At 43.2% G+C, this 14,268-nt stretch overlaps 1 protein-coding gene across 1 annotated transcript in view; it reads right to left on the reverse strand.

Annotated features, from left to right (window-relative positions):
- Window positions 1-14,268, reverse strand: part of LOC306878570 (neural-cadherin-like) — a gene marked incomplete at its 5' end in the record, with an annotated part of 129,391 nt that overhangs the window by 28,449 nt on the left and 86,674 nt on the right. The window contains 2 exons of the mRNA XM_079430997.1: window positions 11,529-11,696; window positions 13,997-14,169. Of these exons, the coding sequence (XP_079287123.1) occupies window positions 11,529-11,696; window positions 13,997-14,169 (341 nt within the window). The remainder of the gene's footprint in view (window positions 1-11,528; window positions 11,697-13,996; window positions 14,170-14,268) is intronic.

A 14,268-nucleotide genomic window follows, 5' to 3' on the forward strand; every position in this document is an offset into this window, starting at 1 on the left:
CGGACATCTCCCAGGCTTGATGAGAACGGCGTTCTCATTATCCATACACACGAACAAGGCCCTTTAATTTACATCCTCAAGGTTGCAATTACTGCTTTTGAAAATGTGTTAATTAGCATTCCTTGAGATAATACCACAATGAGCTGACTGATATTTAAATTTTTAATTAGTTAGACAGAGAGACAGATAGATAGATGAACAAGAAAGGTCGAGGGGGGAGGAAGTGAGAGCGAGAAATGAATAGGAGCACTTGACGCACAACAAGGCTACTCAGTGTTGCTAATGAATGCATTATACTGTTTAGCAAGCCTAATTTGTATTTAGAGTTCTGAGGATGAATTAGCATGAAGGCTCCCAATGCACAGAACAGATTTGAACAGCCAGTTGCTACAGTTATTTCACATTAGGGAGTTCATACTGTATTTGCAGGGTTGAAGCATCGAAGATCGTCTGTAATTGTTGTAAAGTGCTTTGTTTTTCAAGTCATATTACGGGGAACATCGGTGTTAGAGTTCGGCCGTCGGTGTGGGCGTCGAAGGGAGGGAAATAGAGACACGCGAAAGGAAGGATAAAGAAAATTAGGTTATTTGTCCAATTGTCAAGTTGCGTTCCATTAACAAAGGCAGTGATTGCATCTGAATACTTGTGCGACCTGTGTTTTGAAACCCTTTGACTGCAATTATAATCATTCCATCCGACTAAAAGAAGTGTGGAGGGGCTGACAGAGTCGTGGTTGAATATGAAAAAGTACTGAAACTCAACAGAGAGCAGGAAGGGAGGTGATAAAAGCTCTGAGGAACAACACTTATCGTGTTTTCTGACTGAAGAGACACTGAAGGTGACCTCCAGGTAGATCCTCCATTAGCAGAGCTATGAGAGTGGGCAGGGACGCACAGATCTGCTTTGACACACTGCCCCTAGGACCATCACCTTCATATGCACACTGTGGTGAGCTTAATGCTAAAACACACACACAGATGTGCAGAAACTCAAAAGCTGAAACTACAGATGATTTAGGGAGGATATACAGTACAGCTTAGACCGTCTAATACAGCTACTTTGCTAAATTTTTCACACTAGTCATAGCTGATTATGATAGTTAGTGCTCATTTGGTACTGGTCTAGCTTGTTGATCAGCCATGCAAAATTTACATTTATTCATTTAGCAGACACTTTTATCCAAGTGACTTACAAAATACAAGCAATTCATTTTAAGGAAGCAACAAAACAATAAGTGCTACAAAAACTATGCTTCCAGCATCATCTATACAAGCTTGAACAGGGAGGGATTTGTGAAGGCACAGAAGTTTTTTTTTTTTTTTTTTCCAAAAGAGTCAGCAGGATGCAGTTAATTTAAGAGATTACTTTCTTGAATATTGTCAGGGATTAAGTTGTCTGTGTAGGGTTAAGAAGATCATTCTACCAGCAAGGAACAGCGTATGAGAAGCTTCTGGAAAAAGATTATGTGCCTGTATGTGATGGTCCCACAAGGTGCCAATCATTCCCCAAGAATTTTAGCAAGTCATTCAGCATTGTAATGGTTGAGCAAGGAAATATTTCCAGTTATATTAGTTAAACGAACAGTTCAAAACATACTAGTGACTAATTATTTTTTTCATCAGGGTAGTCCCTGTGACAGATCTGCCAGGCTCTGTCACCAACCAATCACAGCGCACTCCCTCACCTGAGTACTGATCACACGCACCTGCACATCATTGAGCCACTCATTAGCCATGCCATAAATACACACACCTCACAGCACCCCAGTGTCTGGTCTCGTTCATGCGAAGAGGACTGCCATAGCTATCACAGCTCTATGCCTACTACTTACCGCCTTGTCTACTTACCTGCAGTGTCTCCTTCCGACTGTGTTCTCCAGCGATCCCCAGTCAGTCTTCTCCTGTGTTCTGTCCCTGTCTGCCATCTGGGTGAGGTGTGAGTCCAGTTCGTATTCCAAGTTCCCTGTCAAAAGAAGATACTCAAGTTAACACTTCTCCAGTTCACCGAAGACCTCCAGGATCACCACCCACCTGTCTCACTCCTTGTTGCTCAGCTTTTGTCAATAAATACCTGTCAATTCACCCATCTCTCTGTCCGAGTCCTACTTCTGTAACAGAAGACCGGACCATCACCGACAGACAAACAGCATGAGCACTCCCGACCCCTTCCAAGAGCTCATGGACAGACTTCGACGAGCTCTCACACCGGCACCACCGCCTGCACCTGCCATCACTTCTGTCACCAGTTCCACCAGTTCTTCCGCTACCGTGATCTCCCGTCCCATGGCCAGGCCAGCGCCCTACTCTGGCATGGCGGAGGAGTGCAACGAATTTGTTGCAATGTTCTCTAGCACTTGAAATGCAACCTCAATTGTACCCCAATGAAAAAGCGAAGATTGCTTTTATCATTTCTCTTCTGAAGGACAAGGCGTTACAATGGGCAGAAACTATCTGGGCACAAAAAGGTAAAGTCACTCAATCCCTACAAAATGTTATACTTCACTTCCGAGAAGTTTTTGGCAAACTGGCACACGACACTTCAGTAAGTGACAAATTATATAATTTACGTCAAGATACCATGTCCATTAATGATTATGCCCTTTAGTTCCGCACTCTTGCAGCAGCCAGCGGATGGAACGAATGTGCCCTTTTAACTGCCTACTGTCAAGGGTTGGAGCCCAGACTCCGCTTGCTGCCTACGATGATTCCCATGGATTGGAAAGTCTCATACAACATTCCATTTGATGCGCTACACGAATGATATCTTGTCTTGAAGAACTAACTCCCATTTCAGGTTGCAATTCACTCCTCCGCAACCAAACAGACCAGCACCCTCCAGAACCAGTCAACGAACCTAATCAAATAGGCAATTCACGACTATCTAATCAGGAACGACAGAGAAGATTTTCTCTAGGTTTATGTATGTCTGTATTGTGGAGAGAAGGGGGATCTTCGAGCGGCATGCCCTGTGCGACCCCACTCGCCTCTTGGTGAGTACTATTCACCCGGTTATACACAATTTAAAACCACTGGCGATAGAAGTTCTGCTTACTGCCTCCGAATTCTCTCTTCCAGTCTATGCCCTCCTCAATTCCGGGTCAGCCGGGAACTTTATCTCGGGAAGCCTCTGTCGTCAGCTCAACCTCTCAACCACAGCCACACAGAAGAGTTACCAAATTCAATCGGTAACTGGCACCCCACTCAGTCGTAAATGTGTTAATCACAGTGCTGGGCCTGTACATCTGAAAATTGGATTGCTGCATGAGGAGAACATCCATTTACTGGTTCTGGAGGGTTCCACTGCCGACATTATCCTCGGACGGCCTTTGTTTTGTTCAACATGAGCCCAATATTTCACTGGTGAGGTCCTGAAATGGGGTAACCAATGCTTTTCCAACTGTTTTCCCAATGCACCTAAACCTGTCTCTCCTCCAGTCGATTCCACGCCTTGAACTCCACGTCCATTGAAAGCCCTCCAGAGAAGTTATCAGTAGACATTCCTGCCTGTTACTCCCATTTCAGTGATGTGTTCTGCACCCAGAAAGCCTCCCATTTGCCTCCACACCGGCCATGGGATTGTGCAATAGACCTCTTACCGGGTGAGCCAGTGCCCCGTGGGAAAATCTACCCACTCTCCATACCCGAGCAGAAGGCCATGGAGGAGTATATTGAGGAGGCACTCAAGCAAGGTTATATCCGTCCCTCCACATCCCCTGCTTCGTCGAGCTTCTTTTTTGTGGCCAAGAAAGATGGAGGACTACGACCTTGCATCGATTATAGAGCCCTGAACAAGATAACGGTCAAATTCCGTTATCCCCTTCCTCTCGTCCCAGCGGCATTATAACATCTTCGCGGAGCCACAGTGTTCACCAGGTTGGACCTCCGCAGTGCCTACAACCTCATCAGAATACGTGAGGGGGACGAGTGGAAGACGGCCTTTGTGACCCCTACTGGCCACTATGAATATCTGGTTATGCCCTATGGTCTTGTCAACGCCCCCTCTGTATTTCAAGATTTCATGCATGAGGTGCTCCGGGAGCATCTCCACAAATTCGTGTTGGTCTACATAGATGATATCCTCATCTACTCCCGGAGCATGGCCGAAACATCGCCACCACGTTGCGGAGGTCCTGCAATTCCTGAGAGACTTCCACCTATTCAAGGAAGAGAAGTGCTCCTTCCATCAGTCCTCAGTGTAGTTCCTTGGATATATCATCGACAGCGGTGGCATCCAGATGGACGAGGGTAAGGTGGACGCCATCCGTAAATGGCCCACTCCTGACACCATTAAAAAGCTTCAACGTTTCCTGGGGGTCGCCAACTTTTACCGTCGCTTCATCCATAATTACAGCTCCATGACCAACCTGCTCCGCAACAAACCCAAAGCTCTCTCCTGGACCCCAGCCGCCACCGAAGCCTTTGAAAGGCTCAAGGAAGCATTTACTAACGCCCCAGTCCTTGTACACCCAGACCGCAGGAAACCGTTCATTGTGGAGGTCGATGCATCCACCTCAGGAGTTGGTGCCATACTCTCCCAGCAGCAGGGGACACCAGTTAAACTCCATCCTTGTGCCTTCTCTCGCAAGCTCAGCCCGGCGGAAAGAAACTACAACATGGGTAACAGAGAACTTCTCGCCATTAAATTGGCCCTAGAAGAGTGGAGGCATTGGTTGGAGGGTGCACAACATCCCTTCACCGTTCTCACCGATCACAAGAACCTGCAGTATCTGAAAGAGGCCAAGAGACTGAACCCTCGTCAAGCCCGATGGGCCCTCTTTTTCACACGCTTTAACTTCACGATTTCTTACCGTCCAGGTCCCAAGAATGTCAAAGCCGACACCCTGTCTCGTCTCTATGACTCCAAGGAAGAAACTAGCAAAGAACCTGAGTCCATCATCCCCGAGAAGATCATCGTAAGTCCCATTCAGTGGAATTCAAGTCCATTCACCCCCACCAATGCTTCCACGGCCACTCCGCCGGGCTGTCCACCCGGATTGCAATATGGTCCCAGGGCTCAACGCACACCCCTCATTCAGTCTGTACATTCATCTCTGGGCACTGGCCACCCAGAGGCCAACAACACCCTCTCGCTGCTAAGAGATCGCTTCTGGTGGCCCAATATGGCCGGAGATGTTAGAAGGTTCGTCCAAGGCTGTGTAGACTGTGCCATGTCCAAGAGTCCACACCACTTACCTGCAGGCAAGCTGCTTCCTTTGCCCGTTCCCAATTGGCCCTGGTCACACCTAGGAGTTGACTTCGTTACGGACCTTCCTGCCTCCGATGATAACATGCATTCTGGTGGTGGTTGATTGATTTTCTAAGTCATGTTGTCTTCCTCTCAAAGGCTTACCCAGAGCAATGGAGACTGCCGAGTTGATGTTCAACCATGTCTTCCGATACTTTGGTATCCCTGAGGATATTGTCTCTGACAGTGGACCCCAATTCATATCAAGGGTATGGAAAGCCTTCTTCAAGCTCCTAGGTGTGATCCAGGAAGTAACACGATTCCTTCAAACCTTTGCCATGGCCACCAGGACTCTTGGAACCAGTTCATTGGCTGGGCTGAGTACGCCCAGAATTCTCTGCACCAACAAGCCACCGGTATGACTCCGTTCCAGTGCGTACTCTGTTACCAGCCACCCATGTTCCCCTGGTCTGGGGAACTGGCGGATGTACCATCAGTAGACTACTGGTTCCGAGAGAGCGAGAGGGTCTGGGACGCTGCTCACCACCATCTTCAGCGAGCAGTGCGTAGGCGCAAAATGACAGCCGACTTTCGAAGATCTGAAGCTCCCAAGTACCGACCTGGACAGAAGGTCTGGCTGTCAACCAGGGACATTAGGATGCGCCTACCCTGCAAGAAATTAAGTCCGAGATTTGTTGGCCCCTTCACCATAATCAAGCAAGTTAACCCGGTCACTTACCTGCTTCAGCTTCCCCCTCAGTACAGGATTCACCCCACATTCCATGTTTCACTGCTTAAACCTTACCACTCTCCCATTTCTCCCTCCACAGAGCCTGGCCCGATGGAGGAACCCCCTCTCCCATTGATCCTGGAAGACGACGCCATCTACCAAGTTAAGGAGATCTTGGACTACCGGCGCCGTGGTGGTCGGCTGGAGTATCTTGTAGACTGGGAGGGCTACGGCCCAGAAGAGAGATCATGGGTTCCCAGAGATGATGTTCTTGATCCTGTCTTACTTGAAGAGTTCCATGCCAGCCATCCGGAACATCCAGCAACCACGACGTCGCGGTCCTCGGCCCTTGGGAGCGGGCCGTGGAGAGGGGGGTAGTGTCACAGATCTGCCAGGCTCTGTCACCAACCAATCACAGCGCACTCCCTCACCTGAGTACAGATCACATGCACCTGCACATAATTGAGCCACCCGTTAGCCATGCCATAAATACACACACCTCACAGCACCCCAGTGTCCGGTCTCGTTCATGCAAAGAGGACTGCCATAGCTATCACAGCTCTATGCCTACTACTTGCCTCCTTGTCTACTTACCTGCAGTGTCTCATTCCGAGTGTGTTCTCCAGCGATCCCCAGTCAGTCTGCTCCTGTGTTCTGTCCCTGTCTGCCATCTGGGTGAGGTGTGTGTCCAGTTCGTGTTCCAAGTTCCCTGTCAAAAGAAGATACTCAAGTTAACACTTCTACAGTTCACCGAAGACCTCCAGGATCACCACTCACCTGTCTCACTCCTTGTTGTTCAGCTTTTGTCAATAAATACCTGTCAATTCATCCATCTCTCTGTCCGAGTCTTACTTCTGTAACAGTCCCTAACACCAACATTAAATACTCTTATACTAGACCAGCGGTTCTTAATCCCGGTCCTCTTGACTCCCTGCACGGCACATTTTGTATGTTTCTCTTATCGCTTCAGAGGTTTGTTCCTTGTTTATGCACATTTTTCTTATTGGATAAAAAGTTTGTCCAACTCAATTGTGCGCAGAAATTTATGCATTTTTTAGAATTTATATGTATCTTGGCATTTTTTTTTTAATGCAATATTCAAAAATGTGCATAAAAATAGGTTAATGGAAACATAGCTACTATGTAGAGACCATGCCAATCAGAACACAATTCATTCATGGAGGTCTCTTCTAACGAGCTGGTGATTTAAATCAGGTGTGTTAAACAACAGAGACATGCAAAATATGTAGAGCGGAGGATCGTGAGGACCAGAATTCAGAACCAATGTAGACCAAATAAAACTAACACCATGAGAAACTCTTGGCCCTGAATTGGCAACAGGTACAAACAAAACCATAAATTGAGTGATTGCAGAACAAAACTACATTCTGAGAGCTGTGGTCTCATGTCCTGTAATAAACAAAGAAAATCAGTTTACAAAATCAGAAATAACTGCAAAAAAGGACTGAAAGAGACAAAGAGTAGCTGGTGAGATCCAGTGCAGAGAGCTATTCAAAAAAACAAGTCTAGATGATAAGATGGGTAATGGCACTCCCAGCAAAATGAGCACAGCCTGAGGTGCCATGAAATTAGCAATAATTAGAAATCATCTCATTACACAGCAATGGCATCAGAAAGAAAAAGCTGATCAGAGATGCCTTGCGGAGGCTCTTTTTCAGTGCCCGTCATAAAATATGCTTCAGTGCGGTCACAATGGGTATCGTGCCCTAGAAAGTTTTACTTACACTGCTAATACCCTGCTAATAGTAGAATTCAAGCTGTGTAGAGGATCAGATTATATAGAAATGCACACATACATTTATAAATTTAAATTACCTATATATTTATATTTGTAAGTGTATATAAGTATATAAGAGTCTATATTTAGAATTGAGAACATTTAGTTCAGAACAAAGCCTGGTATAAATATGAAAGCAGTGTAGGTTAGAATGCTATTAGTATAAGTGAGGATGTTAAGTAATATAAATAACTGAGTGAAGTGAGTTCTATAGAAGGTGATTAGAGAGATTTAAAAAATACATCTGTATTAAAATAATCAACATGCGGCGTGTGGAACAGTACATTAGGACGATATTAATTTTATTTGACAGGGATGCTAACAGAAGCCCCTAGAGGAGGGCGGGCTGTCAGGAGATGAATGCAGTTAACTGAGCTTCACGCTGCTAGTCAAGTCCCAGTCAATTAGAAATCACTATGCAACATGCCATTTGAGCTCTTTTTCCTGTTCTTCATCTCCATGAATACGTACAATCAAAGGATTCAAGTAGACTGTGGATGTGCATACAGTAAAAAGCTCTGTTCTAAACATCTTAACTGGCTTGCTGGCGAAGTTCTGGGATTGCCTTATCTGCAAATGATACATATTGCTTTAGAATTTGGACAAGAAGCTATCTTATGAGGCAACATACTGTTGTTGCTTACCTTTCGGAAGAACCTTCATGTGGAAGTGATGTTTAAAAAGCTGTCTAGGTAGGCAGCTAAGTAGGTTTTAGAACAGAACATCTATCTATGAGTGTTTCTGTGTATTTCCCATTCAGTGTAAACCCTGTAGCTCTTTACAAACAGGTTAGTAAAAATTACTAGCGAAGCAGTCCGTGCACTAAAACCCATGCCGATACAAACACACTTTACAAGCCAGCTGGGAGAGAAGGTATTTTAAGATCAAACATCCCACCTTAGCCTATTTTACATCCTGTGGCAACACGAAGAAGAGAACATCCCCGCCACAGTTTGTGCCACCGAGGACTGCTAAGACAGATGCAGAGGTTCATTCAGATTGCAGAATAGCTGGCAGCAGCCAGAGGAAGCCGCTGATATCAGGGAAACACAGTGACTCCAGCAGAACTGCTCCTGGCACTCTTCACTGATAAATCTGCTGTATGTGAGGAAAACGGACTCAGAGGACTGGCCTTTTTGCCCCTTTTGAATGAATTAGAATAGGATGTTCAGACAAGCAGTCTGCTTGAGTTTGCTGGACAGATGAGGTTGTTTGTGGATGCTGATCTCTCTGTGGGTACAAGCTCCCAGATGAATGTAAAATGTGACAGCGAATGAAACGGGCTGAAATAGCAAACAAGATGAAGGCTGGATAAGATGTGACAAGCCTCAGCGGTAAAAAAGTCACAACACTCTACCTTTGCTTATCAACAGCACAACAAAGTAAGAGGCATTGTGAGTGAAAAGCACTCCACTTTTCCAAAACCCAATGAACTGCATTTAAAGACATCACAGACGTGGTCCTGATGCAAAGGCTGTTACAAAAAGCAGGTACATTAATAAGGCAGACTTGCTTGTTAAAACGTTAAAGGGGTCATCGAATTCCCATTTTACACAATTGATATGATTCTTTATGGTCTTAATGAAAAGTCTATAGCATACTTTGGTTAAAAATTCTCAATGGTAGTGTAAAAAACACCTTTTTAAAAATGTCAAAATCAGCTCTGACTTCAGCACGCTGATCTAGTCTATGTTTCTTTCAATCCTAGTGAGCTCTGCTGACTCCGCCCCTCTCTTCAGTGGAGTGACGAGCAGACCATATGTGTAGATTCCCTATTCGACAGCTCCAGATACGTTGATGGGTCAGCCATCTCGCATTCACCATAATAATCAATGAATATTCAAAGACATACAAGCGTATAACTTGCTGTTGTAAACGCACACAGTCAATGCGCTCAAAGATTTGCACGTGGTTACGTATCGTGGCCCATAGAAACAGTTGATAATGAGGCATCTATGTATATATATCTATGGAGCATACTAAACTTCAGCCGCAAAACTGGCTAACTAGCACATTATTAGGGAAGGCGATTTGCAAAGATTCATACAGATTAATTCTTCTGTAGATGAAGCTGGATCACGAATGATTCGGGCCTAATGGTTAGAGAGTCGGACTCGTAATCCAAAGGTTGCAGGTTCGAGTCTTGGGCCGGCAGGGATTGTAGGTGGGGGGAGTGAATGTACAGCGCTCTCTCCACCCTCAATACCATGACTGAGGTGCCCTTGAGCAAGGCACCGAACCCCCAACTGCTCCTCGGGCACCGCAGCATAAATGGCTGCCCACTGCTCCGGGTGTGTGTTCACTTTGGATGGGTTAAATGCAGAGCACAAATTCTGAGTATGGGTCACCATACTTGGCCGTATGTAACGTCACTTTCACTTTTCACTTTCATTTATGTAGATCGGAGATCAGCGCATTCACTTCAAAGCGAAAGTAATGTTAATCCTCTGAGTCTGCCTCTTCAGCGGCTCAGATGTCGGGAGGAAATGACGACTGCTATATTCATTATTACATCCAACAACAAAACACCTCAATCGCTTAATCTGAGACATCTTGTCTTCCCCTGCACCTGCACACAATGGCGGACAGCTCTCAGCTCACTCAGGGCAGATCTGAGGTAAGACGGTCTTGTCAATCAACTATCGTGAGAGCGGCCTATACAGAACTACGTCATTCTGACAGGGCTAACAGAATGGCCTGATTTAAGAAAGGGGATTTTAAAATAGGGATTTATAGGATGGATGTGTACACACACTTCCAACACACATTTATGTTCAAACAACTTTTAAAGTGAATTTTTCATCCGATGACCCCTTTAAAAGGCAGCATTGCATTTATTTTTTGAGTAGTCAGAGATAAACTGAGAAAAGCTTAGTAAAAATAAACCCAATATGGCAGATGAAGTAAATAAAGATTTTGATTTCGATATATACTTATCATTTATGGAATACTGAGAAATACTGATAAATATTTAAATAATAAAAAAGACCAAACATTTGTGTGTACTATGTATGCTTATGTGATTTATCTCGCTTCATCTGTAATCAAATCAATATTGAGTCAAGTATTTGTATGACACATATGAGTTGCTATGTTGAACATTTCACATACTATGTGAAAAGAGCAAAAAAAAGAACATATGCACGTGTGTGTGTGTGTGTGTATGAGTATATAAATATATATATATATATATGTGTGTGTGTGTGTGTATATAATAAATAAAAAGGTACAATAAAGACTTTAATAATGTTACAAAAGATTAAATAAAGGCTGTTATTTTGAACTTTTTATTCATCAAAGAATCCTTTTTTTTATGTGGTTTCCACAAAAATATGAAGCAGCAAAAATGTTTTCAACATTCATAATAAGATTTCTTCAAGTTTCTTCAGCACCATATCAGCTTATTAGAATGATATCTGAAGGTTCATGTAACACTGAAAAATTAACTAAAGATGTTGACAGTTTTGCCATCACAGGAATGAACTGCATTTTAAATATATTTAAATAAAAAAACTCTTATTTAAAAATGTTAATAATATTTCACAGTATTGCTATTTTAACTGCATTTTTGATCAAATAAATGCAGTCTTGGCAACCTCAAAAAATATTGCCAACCCCAAACTTTTGAATGGTTTATTTAATTATATATTATTTTACCAGTTAGGAACAGCTGCACAATCTGACTGACTGAAATGCCATGCTTTTATGTTCCATGGCTTTTAATTATGAAATGTAGTGGTTGTACCTCATGTTTGGCATATTTCACACTCTTATAGAAAGCATAGAGGAAAGTCTGGTGGAATATGAACGTCTCACCACTATTTTGGTGTCACGCGGTGTGTTCTCCGGGATCGTGACCCAATATTCCGCCTGTTCCCACTGCGGGGGCTGGTTGTGCACATTGGTGATTATGACAGTGAGGTCGACTGAGCTGCTCCGATTTCCTCCGTCTGTAGCGATGATCTGCTGGCTGATCCGTGATGTCTGTCAGGATGAGAGACAGGTGATATAATCCAGCCTAGGGGCTTATGAGCATACACTGAAATAATACAGGTTGTCACTGATACCGGTGAAAACAGATGAGGTTTTTTGTCAACGGGAGTTCAGAGATGAGAGAAATCCCTGATACTTCCACCTGAAGAATTGGTCTCCATTATCCATTGGTTGTTTCACATTCAGAATATCATGTACAGCAGCTAAGACCCTAGATGTGTGTATGTGTGTGACTCCTAATAATTGAAAAGCACTTCTAAGATTGAGTCAGCAGTAAACTTCGCTTAACTGGCTTTAAAATGATGCCTTTTTCAGGTCAGAATGAGGGAAAGGAAGAGGCAGACAGGAAGAGACAGACATAGAATGAGAGGAGGTAGGAATAACAGCAGGGGGGCAGTTTAAGTTGTCAATTTAAAGACAGGTGAGTTTAGTGTGGGTGACATCATCTGTCTTTCTAAAACTGATCCACTTGGACATAAGTGACGCAAGGTGGTCAGACTGGCTAATGAAAAACCAGACGTGCAGTATACACGTCTTAATGACCTGCTCTGAGGAAATTGCATCCACATCCATTTCTGTTAAGAGCAATGAAAGCATGTTAAAAGCAGTGTAGGACTGGACATGAACTGTGCATTAATAAAGTCCAGCCTCTGATGCTTTACCTGAACACTGCCATCACTTACGACTCTATAAACAGGATGCAGGACATTTCACCAGAGCTGAGCCTGTCTTTCTGTCCATGGTTCTGTATGCACATACAGCGTTTTAATGTCAAATAAACCCCCGACCTCTCAAAGCTTATATATCCAGCATGGAAATGACACAGACAGCCATTCGTGGGCAGAAAAGTGAAGACGGTGGCATTTCTGCCTAGACCAAACAACACATATACACAAGAATTGATGTTTCTTAAACTATGGGAAATTTTGGCCTTAATTACTTATAAAATAAACTCTCTTAAAACACATTTCACACTCTCACTTCTTTAATTTGTGCATTAGTTTTTATTAGAGGAAAAATGGTTGGTCATGTTGAAAATGATGCCATAACACTCACATTTAAAAAATAGTTGCAGAATAAATACTAAATTGATTTATGTTTTTTTTCACTGATGTTTACACTATGATATCATATGTGAAGTGAAGTGAAGTGACATTCAGCCAAGTATGGTGACCCATACTCGGAATTCGTGCTCTGCATTTAACCCATCCAACGTGCACACACACAGCAGTGAACACACACACACCGTGAACACACACCCGGAGCAGTAGGCAGCCATTTTATGCTGCAGCGCCCGGGGAGCAGTTGGGGGTTCGGTGCCTTGCTCAAGGGCACCTCAGTCGTGGTATTGAGGGTGGAGAGAGCGCTGGACATTCACTCCCCCCACCTACAATTCCTGCCGGCTGGAGACTCGAACCCGCAACCTTTGGATTACAAGTCCAGCTCTCTAACCATTAGGCCACGACTTCCCACAAAAACATATCATATGTTTATGACTGATTTTTATAGTCTAGGATTGAAAGTCTGGGTCTCAGTCAAAGGTTACAAAAATATAAAAGAAATAAGTTTAATTATAACAAAGGAAAAAAGAAAAAGGTTTGTTAGTTTAATAAAAAGAAAAAAGGAAAGAGAAAAAATAATGATGTTTAATAAAAAAATGAGTAGGCAAGATCACTCTCCCACCTGAATAAAGGAAATATTATTTTTATGCATATTTTTATGCCTGTTATAACAGAACACTGTCCCTCCAGACTTAAGGTTTGTATGGATATATATAACATCTCTTTGGGACCATACCATGTTTAATATGCAAAACTCTGAGGATAAAAAAAAGAATAAGATCCGGTCTCTCTGGAGGATGAGAAGGTGTGTTCTATAAAACACACACAAGTTTGCATATGTGTTTACTTTAAGGGAAAAAACAAAGGTTAACTAAATCTGACAAACCTCAATTTGGAGCCAACCTTAAAGAAAAAAAATATATATAAATAGAGCTTTTTTAACTAAAACAAGTAAAGCACTATAATAAATCCTTAATATTAATATAATATACAAATATATTATAATATTTTAAATACATATAAAGCAAAATACAACAACTGTATTTATTACTAATGATTAATTCTATCTATTGAATCATGTATATATTTATTTCATTTTACATAGTATATTTCTGCTCAGGTGCTCAATGGGTTTGCCCAATAGAAATTGATTTTGCTTTGTAATACATTTTATTCCATTTTGAAAGCTAGGTATGTGTATGTGTAAGTGTAAGGTGTGTGTATGTGTACCTGTGAGATGGGGTGGTTGACGTAGATCCATCCTGTGCTGGGGTTGATGTGAAAGTAGGCTGGGTTCTGCTGGGACAGAGAGTAGGTGATGGCTGCATTGGTGCCCTGGTCGTCATCATGAGCTGCCGCTCTCAGGAAGCTCGTCCCAACCGGAGTGTCCTCTCGTAGGAAGTCTGGCATGGGCAAGTTTAACACAGGTATCAACAAAAACAAATAACAACAGTCTAAAACAAGAAATGCCTGCTGCTATTAAAATCCATGTGCAGCGAAAA

This window comes from Barbus barbus (assembly GCF_936440315.1).
Source record: "Barbus barbus genome assembly, chromosome: 12".
Lineage (NCBI taxonomy): Eukaryota > Metazoa > Chordata > Actinopteri > Cypriniformes > Cyprinidae > Barbus > Barbus barbus.